Raw genomic sequence first — 25,131 nt, 5'->3', positions numbered from 1 at the left:
GTGTTATCACACATGGGACTTTGGTATCGAAACAAATTTGCTATCCATGTCACTTAGCTGCACACAGAAATTCAGAAACAAGACATGTTCTGCTTGAAAACTAATTCTTCATGAGAACCGTTTCACCCTTATCACTTCAACGTTATCTAATAAGATGAGAACATAAACGAAACTTAAAAAACTATAAAATCATAGAAAAACAGTCAGTCTAGAAAGGTACATGATTGATGAATATAACAAAGCTTTTCAAGATTAAAAAGAAATGTGAAAAAATGCATAAAAGTACTTGCCTTTCATAACCCTCATCCTCACAAGAGTTACAAGATGATGACAACCAACCGATGTCCACGAAATTTGAGCTGCTTAGAATATCCCGAGGACCATGCTCACTTACATCACTGTCAACACAAGAATCTATCCGTGTCCCTGGAAAAAGTTGTTTGCGGGCCACCGTGGGTACAAACCTATAAGAAAAACAGCACAGCAAATGAGGTAAGCATACCTAACAATGTAGGCTATTAACTTGATATAAACCGAAAATTGAAAACAAAAAAGAGCATATAATTATTTCTTCGTTATTCTCTTATTCTATTTGGTGGAATCATAAGTCATGCTATGAACTAAGAAAAGAACAGCTCTTTAGAAGCTTAAAAGCATGTTTCATGACAAAATGATATATATAACAGCAGGCCAGGATTGATGAACCTGGAATAGGAAATATCACTGTCACAAGTAGAGATCTCTGGAGTGGAATCACAGAGACCCTTGCCAGAATCTCCTTGTGCATTTCTTTCAGGCAAAGCTGAGTTAGAAAATCCACTCCTCTTAGCACCAACACCACCCTTGGCAGTGGATAAAGGTGTGCTGTTCTCACAGAGTATGTTGCCATCTGATAAGGACCTCTTGAAAAATGTTCTGCAAGAGCAAAAGATGAAAAATGAAGTTGATATCGACCAAAAAAAAAGCATAAACATCACAACAGGTAATTTATCCATGCAGTATGCACCCTATCTTTTATCTATATTGTGAACATCAATCAACTTTATTTAATTTATAAATAGAAAAGATATATTTAAGAAAGAAATGGTGAATACAGAAAAGTAATCCTTTAAACCAATAGTGCTTTTGGACAAAACTCAAAAAAGGTATAGATGGTACGCTTTTTTCAATAAGAATGGCAATGGTATGATTTAGAACAAGAATCCCTTGTTTAAGATGCTACAACAAAACAATTAAACTGAACTGTATACATACACATTTTAATGGTTGAAAGGACATTATTATAACAAAGAAAAGAGTTACAAGCAGTGTCACAACATACAAACAAGTATAGCAAACATACAATAAACATTAATATAAGTGGTTTGATTCCATTCTTTTTTTCTGTTTGTATGTTAACTTTTTTACATCATGAGTCAGTGCTTGTCAACAATTTTTTATCACAAAATATCAATAGAATACATTTTTTCCCAAAAATTCATTCTTGTCACAAGAATCATTCTCCCAGGAAATTACTTTGTGTATATTATCTCAATACCAATACCCATAACTATGACGCACCACATGCACAAGTGCATGTTCACACAGAATTCCACCATCACATGCAATTGTAGCACGGGTGTTCATACCGTTATTCAACAAGCAAATGGGAGTATTCATTCATGTCGATGGCTCCTTCAGTCCTTGAGAGCTAAATGATCCTCCAAAGGAAGTGACATACAGTAGTTAATGTCCTTTAGGCCCCGTTTGTAATGCGGAAAAATAATTGGAAGAAAAAAAAATAGTAGCATAAAGTTTTTATGGGGAAAAATGTCAGACGTTCCCACATTTGACTTTTATTTTTTCCCCATAAAAACAGGACAAACTGACAAAAAAATTAAGGTTAAAATTTTTCTATGTTAGATAGAAACATGGATAAATGGTGGGACCCACCTGGTTTGGAAGAAGCTTTTCCTTCTTCCTAAAATTTTACCTGCATTCAAATGGGGCATTAAGGAGATTTGTGCTTCTAAATTGCCCGACGCTAACTGATGGCAAATGGCTTTTAAAGTGCAGGTGCAACAGACACAAAGAGGATGCTATCAAGGAATTCAAAAATTATAACATAACTATAACCACTATCTATGGATGCATGGAATTGACTTAAAAAAATTACTACCTAGCTACATGTAAGCAGAAGAGATGGAACAACATATGAAAACAAATGCCCAGTCATATAACAAAATGTGTGGAATATAGAATACAGATCCAAATATGATAAAGAAAACCAACAAATAACAATACCTTGAATTTTCATCACCAAAACCTTGACCACGCCCACCAATATTGTAATGTTGGTCAGAATCCAGTTCCCATAGTGCAGGTTTATCTGGTTGGGGTTGGAAGTGCCCCAAAAACCTGTTTGCTCAGGTGCATAAGAAATAATAAACCAAGATTGTTGCAAAACATAGGAAGGGCTTTGAACAGAAGAGTCAGCAAAGAAAAAAAAACTTTCTCCAAGTAATGAAAAATGGCATACACGTTAATTGCATCTTGTTTCTCTGCATCCATATAAGCATTGCTATAATAACGTTGGAGAGTCCTAAAGAACTCCTGTGATTGAGTTGCTGGTTTCCACTGGCCTCTCCTCTCAGAAAATATCTGATCAATAGCAAATATATTTATCAATACAACCATATGAAAGCACTGAAATAGCTTAAAGACAGATAAAGAGAAACATCCAAAATGAGAAGATCTAGTAAATATAAAAAAAAAAATTATCATTTTTGTATCTTGCATTCTCATTCCCGAACTTAACGGAGGCTCTGAAGCCTAGAACATTAATTGTAGTTCCTCAAAGATAAAAGGCTACCAAAACAAACTGAACACCCAGTCATCAATCTTCATACAGGGATATGTTTCATATTTTTTTGTATTTAACATTATTTTTCTCATTTAGCAACTCAAAACATTCACTAAAATATGACTGGTTGTATCAATGAATCTTCAAAGGAAAAACATAAACATCCCAATAAGAAAGATGCAAGATATGAACCAAACAAGCCAAGGACATTTTTTATCCATAAAAGCTTTCTGTCACCTCATAATTGAAACTTCTTCAAGCAAAAAGGATACACTATTTGAAATATCTAAACAAATATTCAAGCAATGGCAATGCACCTTATTGTGTGCAGCAGAACCACCATACTGTAAAGCAAGTGTATCTCCCATTCTCTCATAGAATCCCATCAAAGTATCAGCCAAAGGGTCATCAAGATCAATTTTGGGATCATCTACCAAACCCAAGGCATGAAGCTGCTGACCAAGAGCAGCCAATCCATATGCATATTGTGCAACATTTGTGCGGTCCAAACAATCAATACAATTTGTTCGAAGGACACCCTTTTGGAACATAGGCTCATTGGCTACATGATTTGTATTTATATCAATAGCATCTTCCTCACTCCAAGATTCAGAATGTTGAGAATCCTCGGAGTTATCGGTATCAGTACTTTCAGAGGGATACTCTCCATCATTTTGCCTGGAAGCAGTAAAGGGAAATAAAAAAATAAAACCAACTTCAGAATTATATATACACATCTAGAGAGAGAGAGAGAGGTGGAATCTTGGAAGTGTTTTTGTTCTTCAAAGAGCCAAGTCAAATGTCCAATAATGTAACAGTAGAGAGTGGAAAAAACAAATACTTACTCAAGAGAAGGCCGCTTTAGACATCCCTCAAATTCTAAGGGTGGTGTCACTTTACAATAAAAGAAGCCAGTCAGTTCCAGTGCATATGTTGCAACTTTCCCCAACATTGTTAACACGTTTTCTGCTTTGCTGCAAAAATCATTGTCTGCAAGTTAGGAACCATTTCCCCCTTATGAAAAACTATTAGGATAGGAGGTTGAAACACAAGGATATCTTTTTAATGAGAAGACGTGGGATAATATATGAAAGTAAATACCTCTTAGAGTGCTTGTGTAGATCCCAGTGAAGGAACCTAAGATGATTTTCTTCAGATAAATCTCTATTAATAAAATCAATTGCATTAGCAAACTCTGCCCGAAGAATAGATTCTCGAGGTTTCTTCTCATTCGTCTGTCCAAGTGCATTGCAGATAATAATAAAAAATTACCACATCAGTACTTCACTGACATAGACATTACTCAATATTTAAGACCAATCAGTTCTGCTGTTTTGTAAATGGCATGCACTAACATTAGAATGGAGAACAAATCAGGCAGATGAGATGAGACATATCAGTCTAGAAGTTTCACAAATCAACTTGACAATTACTTGCCTTGATCAAATTAAAAACAATAATTGGGTTCCCATATCTCTTTACAAGATTCTCAAAATGAAGCCTTGTAGCTTCATAATTGTTGTCCTTTTTCAGCACTGACAGATGAGAAGTGTTAATAAACATGATGTGAATTTCAAGCAATTGCATGGTTAAATATAAACAAACAAACTCACAAACTATATCAGGCCGAAGATTCAGGCGTGACGTTTCCTGAGACCAAAGTAGGGGTATTGAACCCCTGTTCTGCACTACAGAACTTATTTGTGTTGGACACCCTTCAAGAACATCCTCAAAAACTATCTGTTCTGTCTCAACATCATTAGCAACTCTTCCCTTTTCATTAACACCACGTTTCAGGTACCTGCAAAAATAGTATGCAAACATAGAAAAATCAATGCAAAAGGGAAAGTATTATCACCTTAGCATAATCAAATTTAAGGAGAAAAAAGAAAAAACTGCAAATCAAAAGTACATATAAAGTATTGAACCCTTAAAATTCCACCTGGTTCCAGCAAAGTGGCGTGAACGTCGTGCAATGAGTGTAAATTTAAAATCTTTTCCAGATATTGAAAGTTTGGCCTGCATCAACAGAAAATATAAAACTGGCATTACTTTCAAAATCCAAAATTGGACCAAGTCACCAAAATGGTATGGACAACTTTTAATAGTTCTTTACTCATAACCCACGGGGCCTGTAGGACACTCAAAAAATCCAAAAGTTTAGTGATCTGGAAAAACACTTAGTAGCAACTTATTGAAAAATAGTCCACTTTGGAAAACTAATTTTAGTTCTTGTCTACTATTCCACCACAAGAGAGCATTATTCCTTGGAGACCAGCATTAAGTGGAACAGAAAATGCATAAAAATTGCAAAAAGAACAAATGACCATTTTGGAATTGAATGAATGGAAAGGATGAAGCAGCAGAAGAGCATTGGACATAATCTAATAATATAGATCCACAATAAGTTCAAAAAGAAGAAAGAAATATAGGAGTCATGGCTTCCCATGGTTCTAGTAACAATTATTCTCAATGAGGTTTTCTTGATAAAATCACATATAAAAGAATTGTACAAAGGTTGGTGATATGGACATGATTTCTTCCTTTCCAGTGCCTTCATTAGAACATGAAATCACATAGTTTTAGAACCACAATCTATGCCCCACCAATTATGGTTCTATGCAATTCTAGGATCATAAAAAACTAAATGAACTTTTTAAAGATGCATTTTGAAAATGCCACAGCAATCTTGCAGAGCAGAAATTGATTAATCACCATTTAGGATGGCTAGTCGAGCAATATTTGCATTTATCAAATCACTTAAGTGGTATTTTTATTATTTTAAGAACCACAGAGAACTTTTGGAACATGTCAAATAAGTTTAAGGGTTATCCTCAATAGCTGATAGAGCAATCATGACTTCATGTCCATGAAATTTCTCAATCAGAAACAGAAAAATTATCACTGTGACCATATTGTTAAGATATATATATAAACCCGAATACCCATCAAGGGTATTCCGGTCATTTCACTTGTAATAGGCGTCAGCCCATTAGGGGCTGACTGTGTATTGTGTATTTCTTTTATTTTTACCTTTTTTATTTGACAAGATGTGATTAGGCAGCTCCCACTAGCTGTTGGAGCTGCTCCCAACGGTCACAAATGTGACCGTTGGGAGCAGCCCAACAACTAGTTGGGCTGCTCCCTTGTTGCCCCCTTGTATTATAAATAGGGCTTTAAAGCCCATGTATTCTCCAATGCTTTGAGAGCATTTTTCAAGCAATACAAGAATACTTTGACCCTTGTGTGGGTAGTGTGGCTTATCAAACAAGTATTCTTCTTGATTGGTTGTGTTTTTGCAAATCCATATGTGACTTTTATTTGCATTTGTGCTACTTCATTACATGGTATCAGAGCTTTGGTACTCTTGAGGTGTTATTCATTCGGAAAGGCCAAGAGGAGGATCGTGAGCTTGGTGAATCATTGGTTCGTAGGATCATTGCATCGGGAAGCGCACTATCGAAGAGCTCCTCAACAAATCTTGTACTCTCTCTCTCTCTCTCTCTCTCTCTCTCTCTCTCTCTCTCTCTCTCTCTCTCTCGTTATTGTAAAACACGGAGAATGAAAGAGAAGTGATCATCTCCATTCCCGTGCAACTCAATGATACTAACTATGTGATTTGGGCATCTATAGTGAAACACAAAATATGCGAAAAGGTCTATGGGGCTTGGTTGATGGTACCGAAAAAGAACCCAAACTCATACTTACCAAAATTGAAAATGGAAAGGAAGTAGCTTTTCAAGGAGAAGAGATATCTAAGGTTGTCGCCGAATATGAGAAAAAATGGAAAGGGTGGATGATGGGTCATTCCAAGATAATTGGATGGCTCATCAATAGTGTTGCCATCAACAAGTACTCTAGCTTAGCGAAATTTGACTTCGCTAGTGATGCATGGAAATATCTTAAAGATATGTATGGTCTTAAGGATATTGCTCACATATGCAATGTGTAAAATAAAGTGAGAACTATGATCCAAGGAGAGATGGGCATTAGAAAATATTACAATGCCCTCTCTCTTCTTTGGGATGAATTGACTCTTCTAGAGCCAAAATGGCATTTCTTCCAAGATGTAGAACTCCGTGAAAAATAAATTAGAATTGAGCACTTCTACCAATTTATTAATGGGCTTAGACTCAAGTTTGAAGAGACCAAGTCGGCCCTCCTTCATAGAGGAGGTGTGCCTACTATAGCTGAAACTCTTGAAGAATTAACTATGGAAGAAAATAGGTTGAAAAAATTATCCGCCTCAAAGGATGAAGAATCCATGCTTGCTATGTCAAAGCCCGAAAATCATACTAGGAGTTATAAACCCCCTCACTTTGTAAAAAATGAGAATGAAAGAAATTTCAATGACTATGGAAGAAGTCAAAGTGATAAAAGAAGTGATCACGAATATAAGAAGGGTGACAAAATCATGTTACCATTGCTATGAATTGGGACACATCAAGCCTTTTTGCCCCAAAAGAAGAAAAGAAGATCAAAAAGATGATAAAAGGGTTGCTTTGATGGGACCATCTCTTGAAAAAATGGTGTAGACGACTCCAAATGTATCGGCTCATTATCTTTGGCACAACTGATGGAGGCACTACAACCACTGTTCAAAAATCAAGTTTTTTCCTTCTCGGGAGCGGTCGTATCCACAAGTGGTGACCCTGGTCAGACTTCTTGGATCCTTGACTCTGGTGCCTCCTTCCATATGACTCCAAATGAGTCCATATTATCCAAATGTCATATTAACCCAAATAACTCTTATGTTTCAACCGCCAATAGAACTTCCTTAAAAATTAAAAGTTTTTGGGTTTTTAAAAAATAACAAACCTTCTTTATACCAAATATTAGAGTAGTACCAAATTGAATTTAAACCTTTTAACGGTTTCTTAAATTGTGGATCATGGATGTAAAGTTTTGTTTTCATCTAATGATTGTTTAATACAGGATCTTCAGTCCGGGAAGCCGATTGAGTGAGGCCATAGAAGAGGAGATCTCTATGTTATGGACAATCTTGAGTTATCAAAACATACCTTTTATAATTTTGTGAAAAATAAAGATATAAAAAATTGGCACAAAAGACTAGGACATCCTAATATGTCCAAATTATACTTGTTTTCATTTCTTACAAGTTATAAAGAAAGAGATTTTGTTTGTGAATATTGCATCCTTGGTAAAATAAAATCTTTACCCTTTGGGCCAAGACATTTTATATGTAAAAATCCATTTGAGTTGGTACATTCAGATGTATGGGGACCGGCTCCGGTTATTTTCAAAGGAGGAGTATCTTATTATGTTGTGTTTGTGGATGATTATAGTAGACACTCTTGGATATTTTTTTTCAAACACAAATCCGAAGTATTTGATTATTTAAAAAAAAATCATTGTTATACAAAGACTCAATTTAGAGCCAATATTCAAATCTTTAGAACCGATTTCAGGAGAGAATTTGTATCAAAAGAGTTCAAAAATTATCTTGACTTACATGAGATTATTCATAAAAAATCTTGTCATTATACTTCTCAACAAAATGAACTAGCCAAAAGGAAGCATAGACATATTGTTGAGACCACTAGAACACTTCTTATATCAAGAAATATTTCAAAAATGTTTTGGGCCGAAGCCGCTCTTACGGCGGTTTATTTGATAAATAGAATGCCTTTAAAAAACATTGAAAACATTTTTCCTATTGAAAAATTATTTAAAACATCTCCCGATTATAAAAGGTTGAGTCTTTAGTTTTAAATGTTTTGTCCTTACTAACAAAAACGACAAACTTTCCTCAAAAGCAATTCGTTGTATTTTTTTAGGTTATGCCGAAAATAAAAAAGGATATAGATGTTATGACACTAAAAGGAACAAATTATATATTTCAAGAAATGTTACTTTTCTTGAAAACGAAAATGGGTTTGGTAAAGAGAAAATCCAAGAGAATTGTGACTATTCATTTTTTTTTTACTTTGTTAATGAACATGAAAGATGTAAAAACATTCATGATGTGCACGAGAGTGACAACGAGGACACTCATGATGCACATAGGAATGTGAATGAGGGTCTTGATGGTATAGACCTATCTCATAATGAAATTCAAACCTATACTCGACGTACTGAAGACCATCCACCATGTGCTTTAGAAAGATATTCTCAAAATCAAGATATAGATTCTTCCAGTATTAGAAAATTCAGGAGAATTTCAAAGGCTCCTAGTAGATTTGTATCTTATGATTCTTTTGAACCTAGGTATAGATTGTGTCTAATGGCTATACACTCATATATAAAACCAACATCCTATCGTGATGCTAAAAATCATCAAGAATGGATTAAGGCGATAAATGATGAATTAGAAGCTTTAAAAAAGGCAAAAACTTGAAAAATTCAAATATTACATAAAGGAAGAAAAACTATATGATGTATATGGGTCTACAAGATAAAAACTAAATGTGATGGGACATTAGAAAGATATAAAACTAGGCTAGTAGCAAGAGATACAATCAAGAATATGGGATAAACTATGACGAGACATTTGCTTCAGTCACTCGAATGACCATTGTTAGAACCCTTATTTCTATAGCGTCAATTAAAAAATGGCTAATCTTTCAAATGGATGTAAAATATGCATTTTTGAATGGTAATTTCAATGAGGAAGCTTGTATGGATCTTCCACGAGGTTTAAGTCTAGCACATAGAAAAATCCTTCGGTTACGAAAAGCATTGTATGGTTTAAAACAAGCCCTCAAGGCTTGGTATAATAGGTTCAGTAGCGTGATGACACAACTTCACTATAAATCTTGTTATACTGACACTGCATTGTTTGTTAAGTCTTCTAATGTAGGAATGGTAATATTACTTCTTTGTGTTGATGATATGATTATCGCAGGACGTGACAAGCAAGGAGTTAATCATATCAAAGATGTGCTCAAAGACGACTTTGATATGACAGATCTTGGTTTTTTACAATATTTTCTTAGAATAGAAGTGGTTTACTCACCTCGGGGTTATTTTTTGTCGCAGACTAAGTATGAATCAAAGATCATATAACGGTCAAAACTCTCAGATGAAAAACAAGTTGATACTCCAGATGTCATAAATGCGAAAATGAAGAAAGATGATGGAGAACTTCTGAAGGATTCAACTCCATATAGACAAATGATTGGAGCTTTGTCTTATCTCTCTATTACTCATCCTGATACTTCTCATGCTATTCATTCTGTCAGTTAATTTCAACATGATCCCACTACAGTACATATGAGTGTTGTAATGAGAATTATTAGATATATTAAAAATTTTATTAATTATGGATTATTTATTTCATCCTCTTCCTCGTTAGAAGTTATTGCATATTCTTATTCTGACTGGGGGAATGTGAACGATAGACGCTCAACTACTGGTTCCTATATTTTTGTAGGTGATTCTCTAATTTCATGGCGATGCAAGAAGCAACAGAAGGTATCTTTCTCTTCCACTGAAGCAGAGTACCGTGCTATGTCAACAACTACGTCTAAGTTTGTATGGTTAAGACAATTATTAGAGGATTTGAGAGTTCACATTGCAGACCCCTCAAGATTATGTTGTGACAATAAGAGCGTTGTATACATTGCAAGCAATCATACATTCCATGAGAGGACCAAACACATTGAAATCGATTGTCACTACGTTCGTGAAGAATTTCTAAATAAAACCATCACGTTGCCTTACGTTCCATCTGAGTATCAACTAGCAGATTTCTTCACTAAAGCACTCCCGTCACCTAGGTTTAACTTACTACCTGACAAACTCTCGGTTTGTACACCATGAGTTTGAGGGGGGGTGTTAAGATATATCTATTTGAATGTATATATATGTATGTAAACCAGAATACCCATCAAGGGTATTCTGGTCATGTCACTTGTAATAGGCGTCAGCCCATTAAGGGTTGACTGTGTATTGTGTATTTCTTTTATTTTTACCTTTTTTTACCTTTTTTATTTGACAAGATGTGATTGGGCAGCTCCAACTAGCTGTTGGAGCTGCTCCCAACGGTCACAAATGTGTGACCATTGGGAGCAGCCCAACAGCTAGTTGGGCTGCCCCCTTGTATTATAAATAGGGCTTTAAAGCCCATGCATTCTCTAATGCTTTGAGAGCATTTTTCATGCAATACAAGAATACTTTGACCCTTGTGTGGGTGTGTGGGTAGTGTGGCTTATCAATCAAGTATTCTTCTTGATTGGTTGTGTTCTTGCAAGTCCATAAGTGACGTTTATTTGCATTTGTGCTATTTCATTACACATATGACCAAATGAGAGAGATAAACATGTTAGATTATGAGTTGCTGTCATCAGGCCCATGAGATACTATACATTAATGAGTATTACAAGAAGGTTCAAGTTCTTACTTCAGTCATGCCTCAGTTAATTTACCTGCTTGAAGAAACCATACACCAATGCTACTGTCCAGATAGTATTCTTGAGATGATTCCGAATTCCACGTGTCAGAAATTCATTCCAGACAAACATTGTTTCATATAGAACCTGTCCAGCTTCATGGTTACATATGTTCTTCTGAAGGCTACACATAATATGATATGAGTAGCTGAAAAAGAAGTCCTTGGTAAGATCCACTGTGCATAAGAGCTTCTTGTATCTATACCATAGCAAAAAACAGAGTACATGATTATGTCCACTGCGGATATTGGTAGAAAACTCAAATAAGTCTAATGAAAAGTGGAACTCAGTAACAAAAAGTAAACAGTTTAATGACAAAGTCAAATGATTTCCACGAACATTTTATTCAGATATAGTATAACAAAGTATGAAAATTAAACACAAAAATTCATCTATATGACATCTGGTTGAACATCTAAATGGTCAGAAGTAGGAATTTTCAGTGTCATCTACAGGAACACCAATTATGTACAATAATACATTTTGGCGTTGCCTTCTTGGAATTGGTCAAATCAGAGGTTGATCCCTGCTACCTATATAAGTTGGGAGATAAAACATTAGAAGTAACGCTTAGGTGTTCACAGGATTCTAGCATGAAAATGACTTCCATTAACTATAACATGCAGGTCTATATGCACGAAGTCTCAAAATGGTTTAAGCACTCTTCAGCTTATACTGGGCACTAGAACTTTTCATAGTGTACCATCTGAAAAAAGAATAAAAGAAAAAGGAAAATAAACAAAGAGAAAGGACTCCCAAACACAATTGAGTTTTCTCGCACAAATGAGGTATATTATTCAGAAAATAAACACTCTGCTCCTTCAGGAGTATAAAGAGTATCAAGCACTTTTACATAACAATTCTAAAGTCTCCCTTGGAAGTACAAAAGACAAAGGACCTGTTCTCATATTTAGAATATTTCACATTGGATTGCACAGTAGAATGAGGAAGTGCAATCATTTCGCTTTTGGTGATTGCATAAACTGTATGACCACATATTGCTCCAATCTGCCTCCTTTTTGTTATAACTAGCATGTAATAAGGCCCTAAAAACTTAACAAAACCTGCAAAAGAACAAATAGATCAGACTGAGATTATAATGCACAAAAGAGCAACTAAGGCAAAGAGAAGATGCAAAATGAGAGTTCCCCCACAGATCTAGAGTTTTTTGTAAAGTGAATTTGTTTTAGATGCTAAAGCACATTGTCAAAGATTACAGCCACAAATTGAAAAAACAGAATATTTTACATATCTTTCGGGTTACAATTAACCTCATCAGCACAACCATGAAACGTCATATGCTATGTCACAAAGACAAAAGATACGAGTATCGTGTATGTGACTTGTAAACATGACACTGATTCGGCAAAATCTTGAAAAGTACATGGTGGTTCTGTAACATGAAACCTTACGGTGGTGCACGCTTGTTTGCATAGATCTAGCCATCAAATGGTGGATCTAACCATACAAATGTCTTTAGCATGGTTTATTTACAACATTAGAAAGTTTCATCATGTCTAATACATACATGTGATTTCTAGGATAGGGAATAACATGAGGACATATAAACCTCCTCATTTTGCAAAAAATAACTATAATGGAAGAAAAAAAATTGTGTGCCACTTTGTAATGAGCCGGAACATATCAAACCTGATTGTCCTAAGCTTAAGAGGAAAGTGGCCTCCGTTGGAGAGAAGTCAACCAATGCAAATGAAGAATCAAAGAAAAATGGAGACATCAAAGACTCTATGGCTCAACTTACGGAAGCTCTCCAACACTTTGTGGAGATCGAACTCCTCCACTCCTACTTTCGGTGTCGCGGTTTCGTCATCTCCCGATATGTCTTCTTGGATCTTTGATTCGGGTGCGTCCTATAATATGACTCTGAATGCATCTCTTTATCCGAACAAAGTACCAACTCTTTCAAATCTTTTATTTTTACCGCCGATGGTACATCCTTAGATGTTAAGAGTAGAAAATCTTGAAAAGGTTTTAAACAAAAATAATGAATTTTATGCTCCAAAAATTAGAATCATTTGTGAACTCAACTTAAACTTTTTTTCGATTCTCAAATATCCAATCATAGTTGTAAGATCTCTTTTTCACCTACGGATTGCTCTTTGCGGGATCCCCGATCCAGGAAGCTGATTGGGCAAGGCCATAGGAAAGGAGAACTATATTATATGGATATTTTGACTTTACCTTTCAAATCTCTTTGTAATCTAGTTCAATCTAATGATGTTATCACTTTGCACAAAAGACTTCGTCATCCTAATGCTTATAAATTATATCATTTTTCATTCTTGGAGAATTTTTGTAATGGAAAAGAATTTACTTGCAATGATTGTATTCTTGGAGAAATGCATTCATTTCCTTTTCCAAATAATAACTTTGTTTCTAAAAAAACTTTTGAGTGGATGTATTCGGATGTATGGGGATCGACACCTGTAATGTCTAAAGGAGGATATTCCTATTATGTTCTTTTTTTATGATTATATTAGGTATACTTTGGTTTACTTTCTTAGGTTCAAATCCAATGTTTTCTCTATTTTTAAAGAATTTCATTCTCTTATAAAAAATCAATTTCAAACTAATATATTTATTTATAGATCTGATTCGAGTGGTGAATACATGTCAAATGAATTTCAAAATTATTTTAAGCACAATGACATTACTCATTAAAGATCTTGTCCCAAAACTGCTCAACAAAACTGTTAAAATATGTGTATTATCGACATTTGTAATCTCGTATATATTTATATTCATATATATATAGATATATATATATATCTATATATATATATATGAATATAAATATATATACTTTATTTCACCCAAAAGGGTATTTCTGTAAATTCCTGTTTTACGCATATTCCATTTTGGAATAATGCTTGTAATTTTTATTTTTATTTTTCTTCTTTATTTTTCTTCTTTTTCCCTTTTTATTTTTTGGCTTTTGCGCCACATAGGGAGGCTTCCCAAAGAGTCGTTGGGGAGCCTCCAACGGTCACATATGTGACCGTTGGGGGCTCCCAACGACTCTCTTGGGAGCCCCCTTTGTGGCTCCTTCTTATGCTTATAAATAGGGGCTCTCCCCTTTGTATTTTGGATCCTAGAGGGAGCTTATGCTCCATTGTAATGGGGTTTTTACCCCTTCTCCATTATTCTTCAATGATATGCAACTTATGACTTTATGTCATATTTTTCCCTTTTTATGGGTTTTATGTGTTAGCACATTATGTGTTTATGTTGTTTCCCTTTAATGGGTATATTTGCACTTCACGTGCATAAGTATGGGTTCATTATTGAACCCAATGTATTCCAAGTCACTTTCTAACATGGTATCAGAGCGAGGTCACGATGGGGTTGTCCTTTGGTGCAACGGAAAGCGTGTCACTCAAGAAATGGTGAAGTATTCATTGCTCTTCCTTTTTGCTTTGAAGTTATTCGGTATGTATCCCTTTTCTTAAAATATTATGCATTTGAAAATATGTTTCTTGCATATAGTTTGTTCGTTTAATGGTTATGATAGTTAAATTATGTCTTTTCACATTTCGTGTGCTCGTATATTTTAAAATTATCTCCCTCAAATTTGGTGAACTCGTTTGTTGTTCAAATATATAATTTGTGTTTATCGAACTACTCATCGCATATAATAGCAATTTATGTTTTTTTTTAAAATTACCTTCAATTATGTGAGATTTATAATTCCTACATAACTATCTCATGATTGACCTATAAGTTAATTTTTAAAATTATATATATGATTTCTTGCTAAAGTAATGATCTTTGCTTAAAATTTCTTAACTCTCATATGAACCCATATTTGATTTGAGTTCCTCTTTTGATTATAAATTTTAGTGCATTTTTTGAAAAAATTGATATAATCCTTATATGAAAATCTCTCACATCTAAAAATCTTTGTTGAATCCTAAAGTAGTTCTTGTTAATGATAACTTATAAGAACTCCTAAAAGTTTTTCAATGTTTCTTTTTTTTTGAAAAATTGTTTATGATAAACCATTAGGAAAGATTTTTTAAAAGGAATTTCTCACACTACATAGAGTGCATAGTTCATCTTTTGCATCCTTTTGGTATAAATGATTTCATTTTTCATCTTTATAAACTTGTTGGTTTGTATTTTTCATAAGGTTTCGAAACCTCTTAATAATATCTTTTAAAAATGCCTACATTGACCATAATATGGTTTTTCTTTGTCCTCAATTGCAATTGTTAAATTTTGAGAATTTCAAGCATTGCTCTTTTTATAAAGTGCATACTTGCTCACTTTTGTGTATTTTTGTGTTTTGTGCACATTTGTTTCTCAAATATTTGCGCTTGTATGCATTCCCTCTTTTTTACGAAATACATGCCTTAGTGCATGTTTGTTTACACCTTGGTGTGTATTTGTTCAAGTATTGTATGAGTGCCTTCGTGCACATCTTTCATAAAGCCTTTTGTGCTCACATGTGTATTGTCTCTTCGTAGACATTTTTACATTATGGAGCCTTTATGCACATTTATTTTTGTGAAAAATATAATGAATTTAGATATTGAGTCCTTTTTAAATCATTGTAAGTGCTTTTAGCACTTTGAATGTTTCCGCATATCTCATCACAATCAAAGGTTTTTTTTAAATTGTTGTATGGGATTTAATCCCAAATTTATAAATTTTCAAGTGTTTTAAATATTCATTCCTTGAGTATTGTGTTAAAGCCTTTTTTGTGAACCATTACGGTTCTTATGATTTCTTTGATTAAAAGCTTGATTGTCTTGATGAATTCTTTATGTTGTTGTGTTTATTGCTTAATAAGTCCTTTTTGGTATAAATGACTTGTTTGAAGATTAAGCATAATTTGTGTTTATGCAAAATTGTTGTTATAAAGCACATTATTGATTATTGGACCTTTTGATTCAATTTTTTAATCGGTCCTCTTTTCTTTATTCCTTAAGTGTTTATTGCCTTTTTGTGGCATTTATATTTGTCCATCACATGTTATTTAATACATCTTCTATTTGGCCTTATTATTATATTAGAGATGTTTGTTGAGGTGAGTTATGGGCACCTCGTGTTATATCATTTTAGTTTGTCCACCTTCCATATTATAGATGGTTGTTGAGGTGAGTTATGGGCACCTTGGGACTCTAAAATGATTTGTTGTATGATCTCTAATTATGAGTGTGTCACTCATTTTTTCTCTTGTGGACATTGATATTATGGATGCTTCTATTTAATGTGATGGACATATGATGTTTTAAAACCTTAAAAGTTTTAAGGTATATTAAATCAAGGGTTTTGGGATTATTGCCCAACCTTTTCTTGTTTATGAATCTTATGAGTGCATTTGCACATTTATGATTTTGTGTTCTTGTGATTTTGCACAAGTATTCTAAGTGTTCTTGGTGTGTGTATGTTCACACATTTGCTCTCAAGAATTTTATTTTATCGATTATAGTATCTTGTTGAAGATATTTTTTACATGCATGTTATTGTTATGAGAATTCATTTTAAAAGGAGTATTGTTTTATTCGAGGTTTATTTTCATTACAAGTTTATTGCCTCAAAAGTCTTTTTCTTTTATGCCCATTATCTAAGTGTCATCATATGTAGACAAGAATTTTATTACACCTTCGTGTGTTTTTAGCCCTTTGTTGGCTTTTGCTCTCTTGGTCTAGTAGCTGAACACACTTGTCTTGAGTGTTTTTATATGTAGACAAGGCACGTTGATTCACATCATGGTGTGTGATTTTTAGCCTATGTTGGCATTTGTGTCCTTGTTCTAGTCACTTTAGATGTATGCCCATGGTTGGCTTATTTCACTCATTTCAAGTACTATCATATGTAGACAAGAGATGTATTATGTTTTAGCCCATGGTTGGCTTATTACTCTTGTTCTAGTAGCTGAACATACTTGGTTTTAAGTGTATTTTTTACGTAGACAAGAGATACTTTTTAGTCCATGTTGACATGTATTCTCTTGTTCTTGTCGTAGATGCACTTATTTCAAGTATTATTATATGTAGACAAGAGGTTCTTTTACACACCTTTGTGTGTGTCTTTGGCCTTTAATGGCTTTATATTCTTGATCTAGTAGCTTATACACTTGATTTATGGGTTTTGGAGGACTAATGAGGAAGATGTTTGTAATGGATAAACTATTGTTGAAATTTGCAAAATTTCATTCATGACTTGTGTTTTTCAAGCAAATCATATTTTTGATAAGCATATCAAGTTGATTTCTTAGCATTTAATCTATATATTAAGTGCTTATGGTTTTTGCCACCCTTATATGCAAAATGTGTATTAAGTATGTCTTTCATAAGTGATTTTTAAAACCTTGTGAACTCTTGGGTTTATTTTGCCTAAAGTATGCTTGGAGACTTTGTTTCTCTTGTTTGGCACTTTATTACATGTTTGAAGCATGTTCATTAATGAGTTCTTTGAGTATTAATTCATTTCATGATAAGTATATGCATATGCTCTTTATGGCCTTTTTGGGCCCTCATTCAATAATGTTTATGTATATCATGCATCTTCGTAGGCTTATTGTGGTGTCCCTTAGTGGACCATTTTGTTATTCCCCATTATGGGGTTATATTTGTCCAATATTGGACCTTATGAATGCATTACGCATTCTTGCAATTTATTTCTGCATAATTTGCTTCCGCTCATTTTGTTTTAACATGATGTATGATTTTGAAACTTTGGTGTTATTTCTGCATAATTTGCATAACTTCTAACATGTGTCATCCATAATTATGCTAGTTAGACATGTTCCATTTGAGTAAAAGTGCAAAGATATGTTTTACTTGTTTCTTTGTTGTTTTTCTACAGGATCGCTAAGATGTGGAACGTTAGGTACATCATGGATTCGATCGATGGTGAATTGGATTTAAAGACCTAGCTCAACTGTCATGAAGATGGAGCTTTTTCCTTAAAGATTTTTTGAAGAATTGGACTTTGTTTCAAGACTTTCCTCTGTTTTGAAGAAATGTTTTTCCAAACTTTCGGGTTTTTCCCCGCAAAGTTTGAGGGGGGATGTTAAAATATGTGTATTATCGACATTTGTAATCTCGTATATATTTATATTCATATATATATATATATATATATATATATATATATGAATATATATACTTTATTTCACCCAAAAGGGTATTTCTGTAAATTCCTATTTTACGCATATTCCATTTTGGAATAATGCTTGTAATTTTTATTTTTATTTTTCTTCTTTATTTTTCTTATTTTTCCCTTTTTATTTTTTGGCTTTTGCACCACATAGGGAGGCTCCCCAAAGAGTCGTTGGGGAGCCTCCAACGGTCACATATGTGACCGTTGGGGGCTCCCAATGACTCTCTTGGGAGCCCCCTTTGTGGCTCCTTCTTATGCTTATAAATAGGGGCTCTCCCCTTTGTATTTTGGATCCTAGAGGGAGCTTATGCTCCATTGTAATGGGGTTTTTACCCCTTCTCCATTATTCTTCAATGATATGCAACTTATGACTTTATGTCATATTTTTCCCTTTTTATGGGTTTTATGTGTTAGCACATTATGTGCTTATGTTGTTTCCCTTTAATGGGTATATTTGCACTTCACGTGCATAAGTATGGGTTCATTATTGAACCCAATGTATTCCAAGTCACTTTCTAACAAAAACAAGCTTGTCGAGAGAAAACATAGGCACATTATTGAAACTAATAGGACACTTCTTATTTTTAAAGATGTTCCTAAATGTTTTTGGGCCGAAGTCATGCTTACCACAATATATCTTATCAATAGAATGCCCTCTTCCTCTCTAAAAAATATTTCTCCCTTTGAAAATTTGTTTAAAAAAGAATAAACTCTCACCAAAGGCTCTTGAATGCACTTTCATTGGTTATGGTGAAAATAAAAAAGGGTATAGATGTTATGATACTAAAAATAACAAACTTTACATTTCAAGAAATGTGACCTTTTTAGAAGATCAAAATGGATTTGAACAAAATAAACCCAATGAAGATGTTGATTACTCATTTCTTTTTGAATTATTGCCTACAAATGTCGCTAACAATTTTACTAATGATATTGTTTGTAATGATGAGATTAATTCTCTTGATGTTGATGGTGATAATTCTCTTGATAGGGATAGCTCCCGTAATGAGAACACCAATGAAATGTGTGTGTATACCCGGTGTGAGGGTTGAGAGCATCAAAATACCCTTGATATTTATTCACAAAATCTCCCTTTAAAAGAACATTTGGAGGAATCCCTACCTAGAACACCTATTAGAATTTCTAGACCTCCTCAAAGATTTGTATCCTGACTCTTTTTCTCCATAGTGTAGAGTTTGTTGAATGATGATCTATGCCCATCATGAACCTTCAAACTATTATGAAGCTAAACAACATTCACATTGGGTGGAAGCCATGAAATTAGAATTAGAAACCCTTAACAAGGCTAGCACTTGAAAAATAGTAACTCTTCCAAAAGAAAAAAAAGGCTATAGGGTGTAGATGAGTTTATAAGGTTAAAACTAAAAGTGATGGATTATTAGAAATATATAAAGTTAGGTTATTTGCTAAGGGATATTCTTAAGAATATGAGATTGATTATGAAGAGACTTTGGCTCATGTTGCTAGAATGACTAGTATAAGGACTTTAATAGCCTTAGCATCTATAAAACAATGGCCTATTTACCAATTAGATGTTAAAAAAGTTTTTTTTAATGGAGATCTTTGTAAAGAAATTTATATGGATCTTCTATCGAGTCATGTGATTGGTAAAGAAAAATTCCTTAAACTTAAAAAAGTTATTTATGGTATTAAACAAGCCCCAAAAGCTTGGTACATTGCTCTTTTTGTTAAGAATGCAGGGAACAACATAACTATTTTGTTATTATATGGTGATGTCATGATCATCACTGGAAATGATCAAAAGAGCATCAAATTTATTAAAAATGTTCTTGAAAATAATTTTGGCATGTCTGACCTTGGGTTTCAAAGATATTTTTTAGGAATTGAAGTTGCATATTCTCTTAGAGGCTATATACTGTCTCAAATGAAACTTGCATATGATATTATTGCAAAGTCTGGGCTAACTGACTAAAAGAAGGTGGAGACTGTTAAAATATATATATATATATATATATATATATATATATATATATATATAATGCCTAACAGGGACATTTTAGTCATTTCATGTTATGTAACTAGGTTAGTTCAATAGGAATAGGTTAGATAGTTTTTTAATTTTTTAAATAAATGTAATTTATATAGCCATAAGGGGCTCTATGGGGATTACCCATAGAGACGTTGGGGCTGGCCGTTGGGAGCTCCCAACGTCTCTATGGGAGCTCCCAAGGCTCCCTCTCTCTTGTATTGTTGTGTATAAATAAGGACACATTGTCCCCATTTATTTTATGCTTCTCACTAAACATTTTACCAATAAAATCTATATTTTTACATTGTGTTGCAAGTCCTATTTGGCTTATTGTGTTATCCTAAAGTGAATTTGTGGTTGTGCACATTGTATTGTGTCTTTGTATGCCCTTAGTTGGCTTGTATTTATTTTTCACTCATTTCATTACACGGTATCAAAGCTATAGTGCTCTCGATCTTGAGGAAAGTGTTCATGTTCGTGACCATTACAAGTTTAAATTAAATACTATTTTCAATTTTTGTTATGTACTCTCAATAGTGTTTAGATTCTATATATCATGTCTTTCTCTAACCCTTTGACATGAACAAACCTTTTAGTAAATCTGAAGTGTTCTTTTGAACTTCATTGGAGTTTCATAAACTGAATAGAAAATAAAATACAACAGGGAATAGGAATCGCCTGAAAGACCATGGTGAATAATTGAGTGAACAAATGAGATCATTCTCTGTGATTATCCATATGAAGGGAAGAAGAAGAATGTTTTCTGAATTGTAGCAGATTTTCTTGAAGAGCTAATAAACGATTTTTTTTCAAGAATCGTTCACTCAATTCTTCTCCACCATCCATTTCATTTGATGTCTTTTCAATATTTTCTCTTATACACCATCATTCTCTTTTCTTGACCGAATTTCTTTTCCTTCAAAGTTATCAGAATCACAAACTATTCCTCATAAGTATTCTCTTCAAAATGACATTACTTGTAATCTCACCTTCATTTTCATATGCATAATTTTGTGGCAAGCAATAAGCCTATTATACTGACTCTAGCTCCAATTTCTTGACAACTACAACCTATCCAGATAGATCGATTGTGAAACATTATTTTTCATACTCTTCTATTCTTCCAGCTTACTTTTGTTTCTTGCAAATATATCTACCAATCCTCCATATCAAAGTGACTTCCTTGCAGTTATTTATGTTCTCTGTTAAGCTTGGAGGTTTGAACTTACAGCATTTGTTGTCACGAAGTGGCATGGAACCCAAGATACAACAAAGTAAAAATTATACTAGATCCTATTAGGCAAATGAAACCCAAATTTCATAGCACAATGCATTTGGATATGAATATCACATAGACAACAGTAGGAATCAAGAGTAAAAAATAAATAATTTTATTAATGAAAAAGAGTATACAAAATACATTTAATCCTCACTACAAACACACTCATACACACACCTAAACTACCCATCACTCTCTCGCCATTCACACATTTATATATACAAGAAGAGGAGGGACTAGCCTAACAGCTAGTTGAAGGGAGGTCCAATGGCTAGTTGGACCTCCTTTCAACTAGCCGTTGAACCTACCTTCAACTAGACATTAGGCTAGTCACTCCTCTTCTTGTATATATAAATGTGTGTGTAAGTGAATAGTGAGAGTGATGGGTAGTTTAGGTGTGTGTATGAGTGTGTTTGTAGTAAGGATTAAATGAATTTTGTATACTTTTTCATTAATAAAATTATTTATTTTTTACTCTTGATTCCTACTTTTGTCTATGTGATATTCATATCCAAATGCATTGTGCTATGGCATTTACGTTTCATTTGCCTAATAGGATCGAGTATAATTTTTACTTTGTTGTATCTTGGGTTCCGTGCCACTTCGCAACATGGCATCAGAGCGAGGAAATTTGTTTTTGGTATCTTGTTCAAGTTCGTGCTTCGTAAAGAAGACTTGATTGATTTATAGCTTGGACTCAAGGTTCTCATGTTTCAGTATGTATCCTATTTTTTATCTTTCCTTTAAGATGTATTTATAATATTTTTCAAAATCCTTTTTGTGGCTATTTCTTGTAACATGCATCAGGCATGAAAATTTTTATGGGTCTTTGAAAAATGTGTTAAAAATGGTTGTGTTTTCAAACTATTTTTAAAAGTTTTCTTCAAATCATGTTATTTGAAGTCATTGGAGTATTCGTCTATTGGAATAATATTTTATAGATGTTCCTTACTCAGTTATTGGTATTGATATAATATTTTATCAATTGTTTTGTGCATATTATGCAAAATCACTTTAATGCTATATTGTGTTGAACTATCTTTTAATGGATCTTATATGGACTTGTCCCTTTGAAATGTGTATTTATCATCGTTTTGGGCATTTTAGTACCTTATTTGAAGCTTTTTGTTGACTCGTGATTTCTTACAAATTGCTATATATGGATATGTTACACCATAGGATGTGGCCTTTTGTGAATTTCAAAATATTATACTTGTATGTTTTTCATGCTTTGTGTTATTATGACTTTAAGTTTGGTACATACTACATAGTAATACCATCGATGTACATCTAAGTAAAGTTCTTACATACATTATGAATTATGTGTTCTTCATTATCAAACTTGCTCTTATGCATGCCTTTCTCGTGTTAGAACTTTTTGAAGTTCTTAGAAAATTGTCTTTTTCTTATGTACATGCTTCCATTCTCTTGGAGAATTTTACATGTGATTGTTCTATAGGCATATCACTTGCATATTTATGTCTAGTACACATGCACATGTGTTTGTATGTTCTTCTTGAGTATTTTAATTAATAAAGTTATTATTATTTCATGCTCTTGCGTACCCTTGTGTGGGTTTTGTGAGTAAACTCCATAGTGGGCTCCATTCGATGATTATTCATCTTTGTGGATTGTGTGTTTGTTATGATGATCGAAAATTAATGCAAGTCTCTATGCATATTATATGTGCCATTAATGACTTTTCATAGCTTTTGTGTAGCATGTGGTTTTAGTGGCCTTAAGTTATTCCTCTCTTTCAGATTATTTCATTACATATGCAAAATGATCTTGTATGGATTAATCATGAGCATCCTTGATTAGTTGCCCGTGCACATTCTTTCTTGTCATTGGTATGTTTTTGGCCTAGTGGGATTGTGAGTACTTCTCTCATGTCCATATCCATTGTGGATTGCCTTTGCTTGCATAAGGTTTGTAAAACCTGTGTATGTCTTGTTTTTGCATAAGGTTTGATTGTAGCTTGTCATCGTGTTTTGCATATGTTTGTAACATATTGTATCTCTAACAAAATGCCATGGCCACAAAACCTGAAGGCACATAACAAACTCATGCTTGGGATTTAGCTCCTTTTCAATAAACCCAATGGTCGGCAAACAAAATGACAGGCATATAAGGTGAAGACCACAGTCACTACAGTTGAATCAGGGTTTGCAAGCTTGTAAATGCATAGAGGCAAAAGACTTGATACATTGGTAGGATCATTTGAACTGCAGAACTGTGGTATGCTAGGATCTGTGGTTGACAGTCATAGTATAGGCTCCAATGGAGAATATCATAGCTGTAGTCAAGACCACGCCTGAAGGTATTAAACAAACAAGCTGTAATAATTACTGAATACAGGTACTTGGCTTGGACGTTCAATCCATCTGTTTGTGTTTGCAATATTGAAAGACCATATATAGTTTCATGAATCATGAGAAATTCAAAGGGATCATGGTTGGGGTTCAGGAATGGAATATTCAGTATGGATACAAGATCTTCCTATGATATTCTATTCAATTCTCAATGATGAATTGATTTGATAGATCAGATATTACTATTAATGATATTATAATCTGATTTAGTATCATCAAGGTTCAATTAATCCAATCCCATTGAATTTCAAAATTATGGAGAAGGATTTATCATCTCTATTAGATTAGATCAAGGCATGTCATTACCTATGTCACATGGTTACAGATGTGGGAACAGGATACGATTGGTATGACAACAATTTTGAAAAAATAGGATATGGGGACAAGGCCGTACACACATAGATGCATGTATGTGTGTGTATTTTGTGTATAAAACAACAATTCTAAATCACTATAACTAAGAAGATCAAATAATGAAGCTAAGTTGAAATTGAAATGTAATGCACTTGATAACAAATTTAAAAGAAAAGGAATGCAAGTTAAATAAAGCTAATGGCACAATGTTGACTGTGTGCAACAATGGTTTGACTATCAATGAAGTGTTGTGGAGTGTCCGGTTGATATGTGATACACATGCCAAAGTGAAGTATCCATGTGACATAGGGACTCATTAGGGTAGTTTTAATGCCGGTTTATAAGGCATTTTCATGTTTCTGTTTTATACCTTTTCTTTCATAGGTCATGAAAGTTCTTCCGAATATGAACAACAAGGACATCATCATTCGTGCATCCAATTAAGCAGGGATAGATATGACAAATAATGTGGGATATTAGATTTCTCCAACATATTGTTTGATAATGTTGAATTTTTCTGTTCATGTCAATTTCCAAACGAAATACAATCTCTAAATCACATCTACAGCTTGAGTTACATATGTTAAAATGTATCATTCAACCTTTGTAATCTCATATATATTTTATATATATAAAGGATGATACATATTCATATATGGTATATATGCATACGTATCTTCCTAATTATATATATAAAATATATATTTCTCTATTATTAGGCATAGGGGTAG

The 25,131-nt window shown here is 33.6% G+C and overlaps 1 protein-coding gene across 2 annotated transcripts in view; it reads right to left on the bottom strand.

Moving 5' to 3' along the window:
- LOC149827505 (phosphoinositide phosphatase SAC2-like) overlaps positions 1 to 25,131 on the bottom strand; it is a 37,652-nt gene that overhangs the window by 2,652 nt on the left and 9,869 nt on the right. The window contains exons 3-14 of one of the 2 annotated variants that reach the window (XM_090019416.1): positions 12,152 to 12,317; positions 11,230 to 11,452; positions 4,785 to 4,861; positions 4,456 to 4,643; positions 4,280 to 4,377; positions 3,944 to 4,077; positions 3,688 to 3,816; positions 3,160 to 3,520; positions 2,519 to 2,640; positions 2,284 to 2,397; positions 706 to 915; positions 291 to 464 (exon numbers count right to left, since the gene is read on the bottom strand). In XM_090019416.1, the coding sequence (XP_089875542.1) occupies positions 291 to 464; positions 706 to 915; positions 2,284 to 2,397; positions 2,519 to 2,640; positions 3,160 to 3,520; positions 3,688 to 3,816; positions 3,944 to 4,077; positions 4,280 to 4,377; positions 4,456 to 4,643; positions 4,785 to 4,861; positions 11,230 to 11,452; positions 12,152 to 12,317 (1,996 nt within the window). Of the gene's footprint in view, positions 1 to 290; positions 465 to 705; positions 916 to 2,283; positions 2,398 to 2,518; positions 2,641 to 3,159; positions 3,521 to 3,687; positions 3,817 to 3,943; positions 4,078 to 4,279; positions 4,644 to 4,784; positions 4,862 to 11,229; positions 11,453 to 12,151; positions 12,318 to 25,131 lie in introns of both variants that reach the window. The other variant, XM_090019415.1, reaches the window with a different exon arrangement.

The sequence above is a fragment of the Nuphar pumila genome, chromosome 10 (assembly GCF_984573655.1).
Source record: "Nuphar pumila chromosome 10, dmNupPumi1.hap1.1, whole genome shotgun sequence".
Classification (NCBI taxonomy): Eukaryota; Viridiplantae; Streptophyta; class Magnoliopsida; order Nymphaeales; family Nymphaeaceae; genus Nuphar; species Nuphar pumila.
The sequence above is the reverse complement of the archived record's forward strand: the minus strand, read 5'-3'. Positions and strand labels throughout refer to the sequence as shown.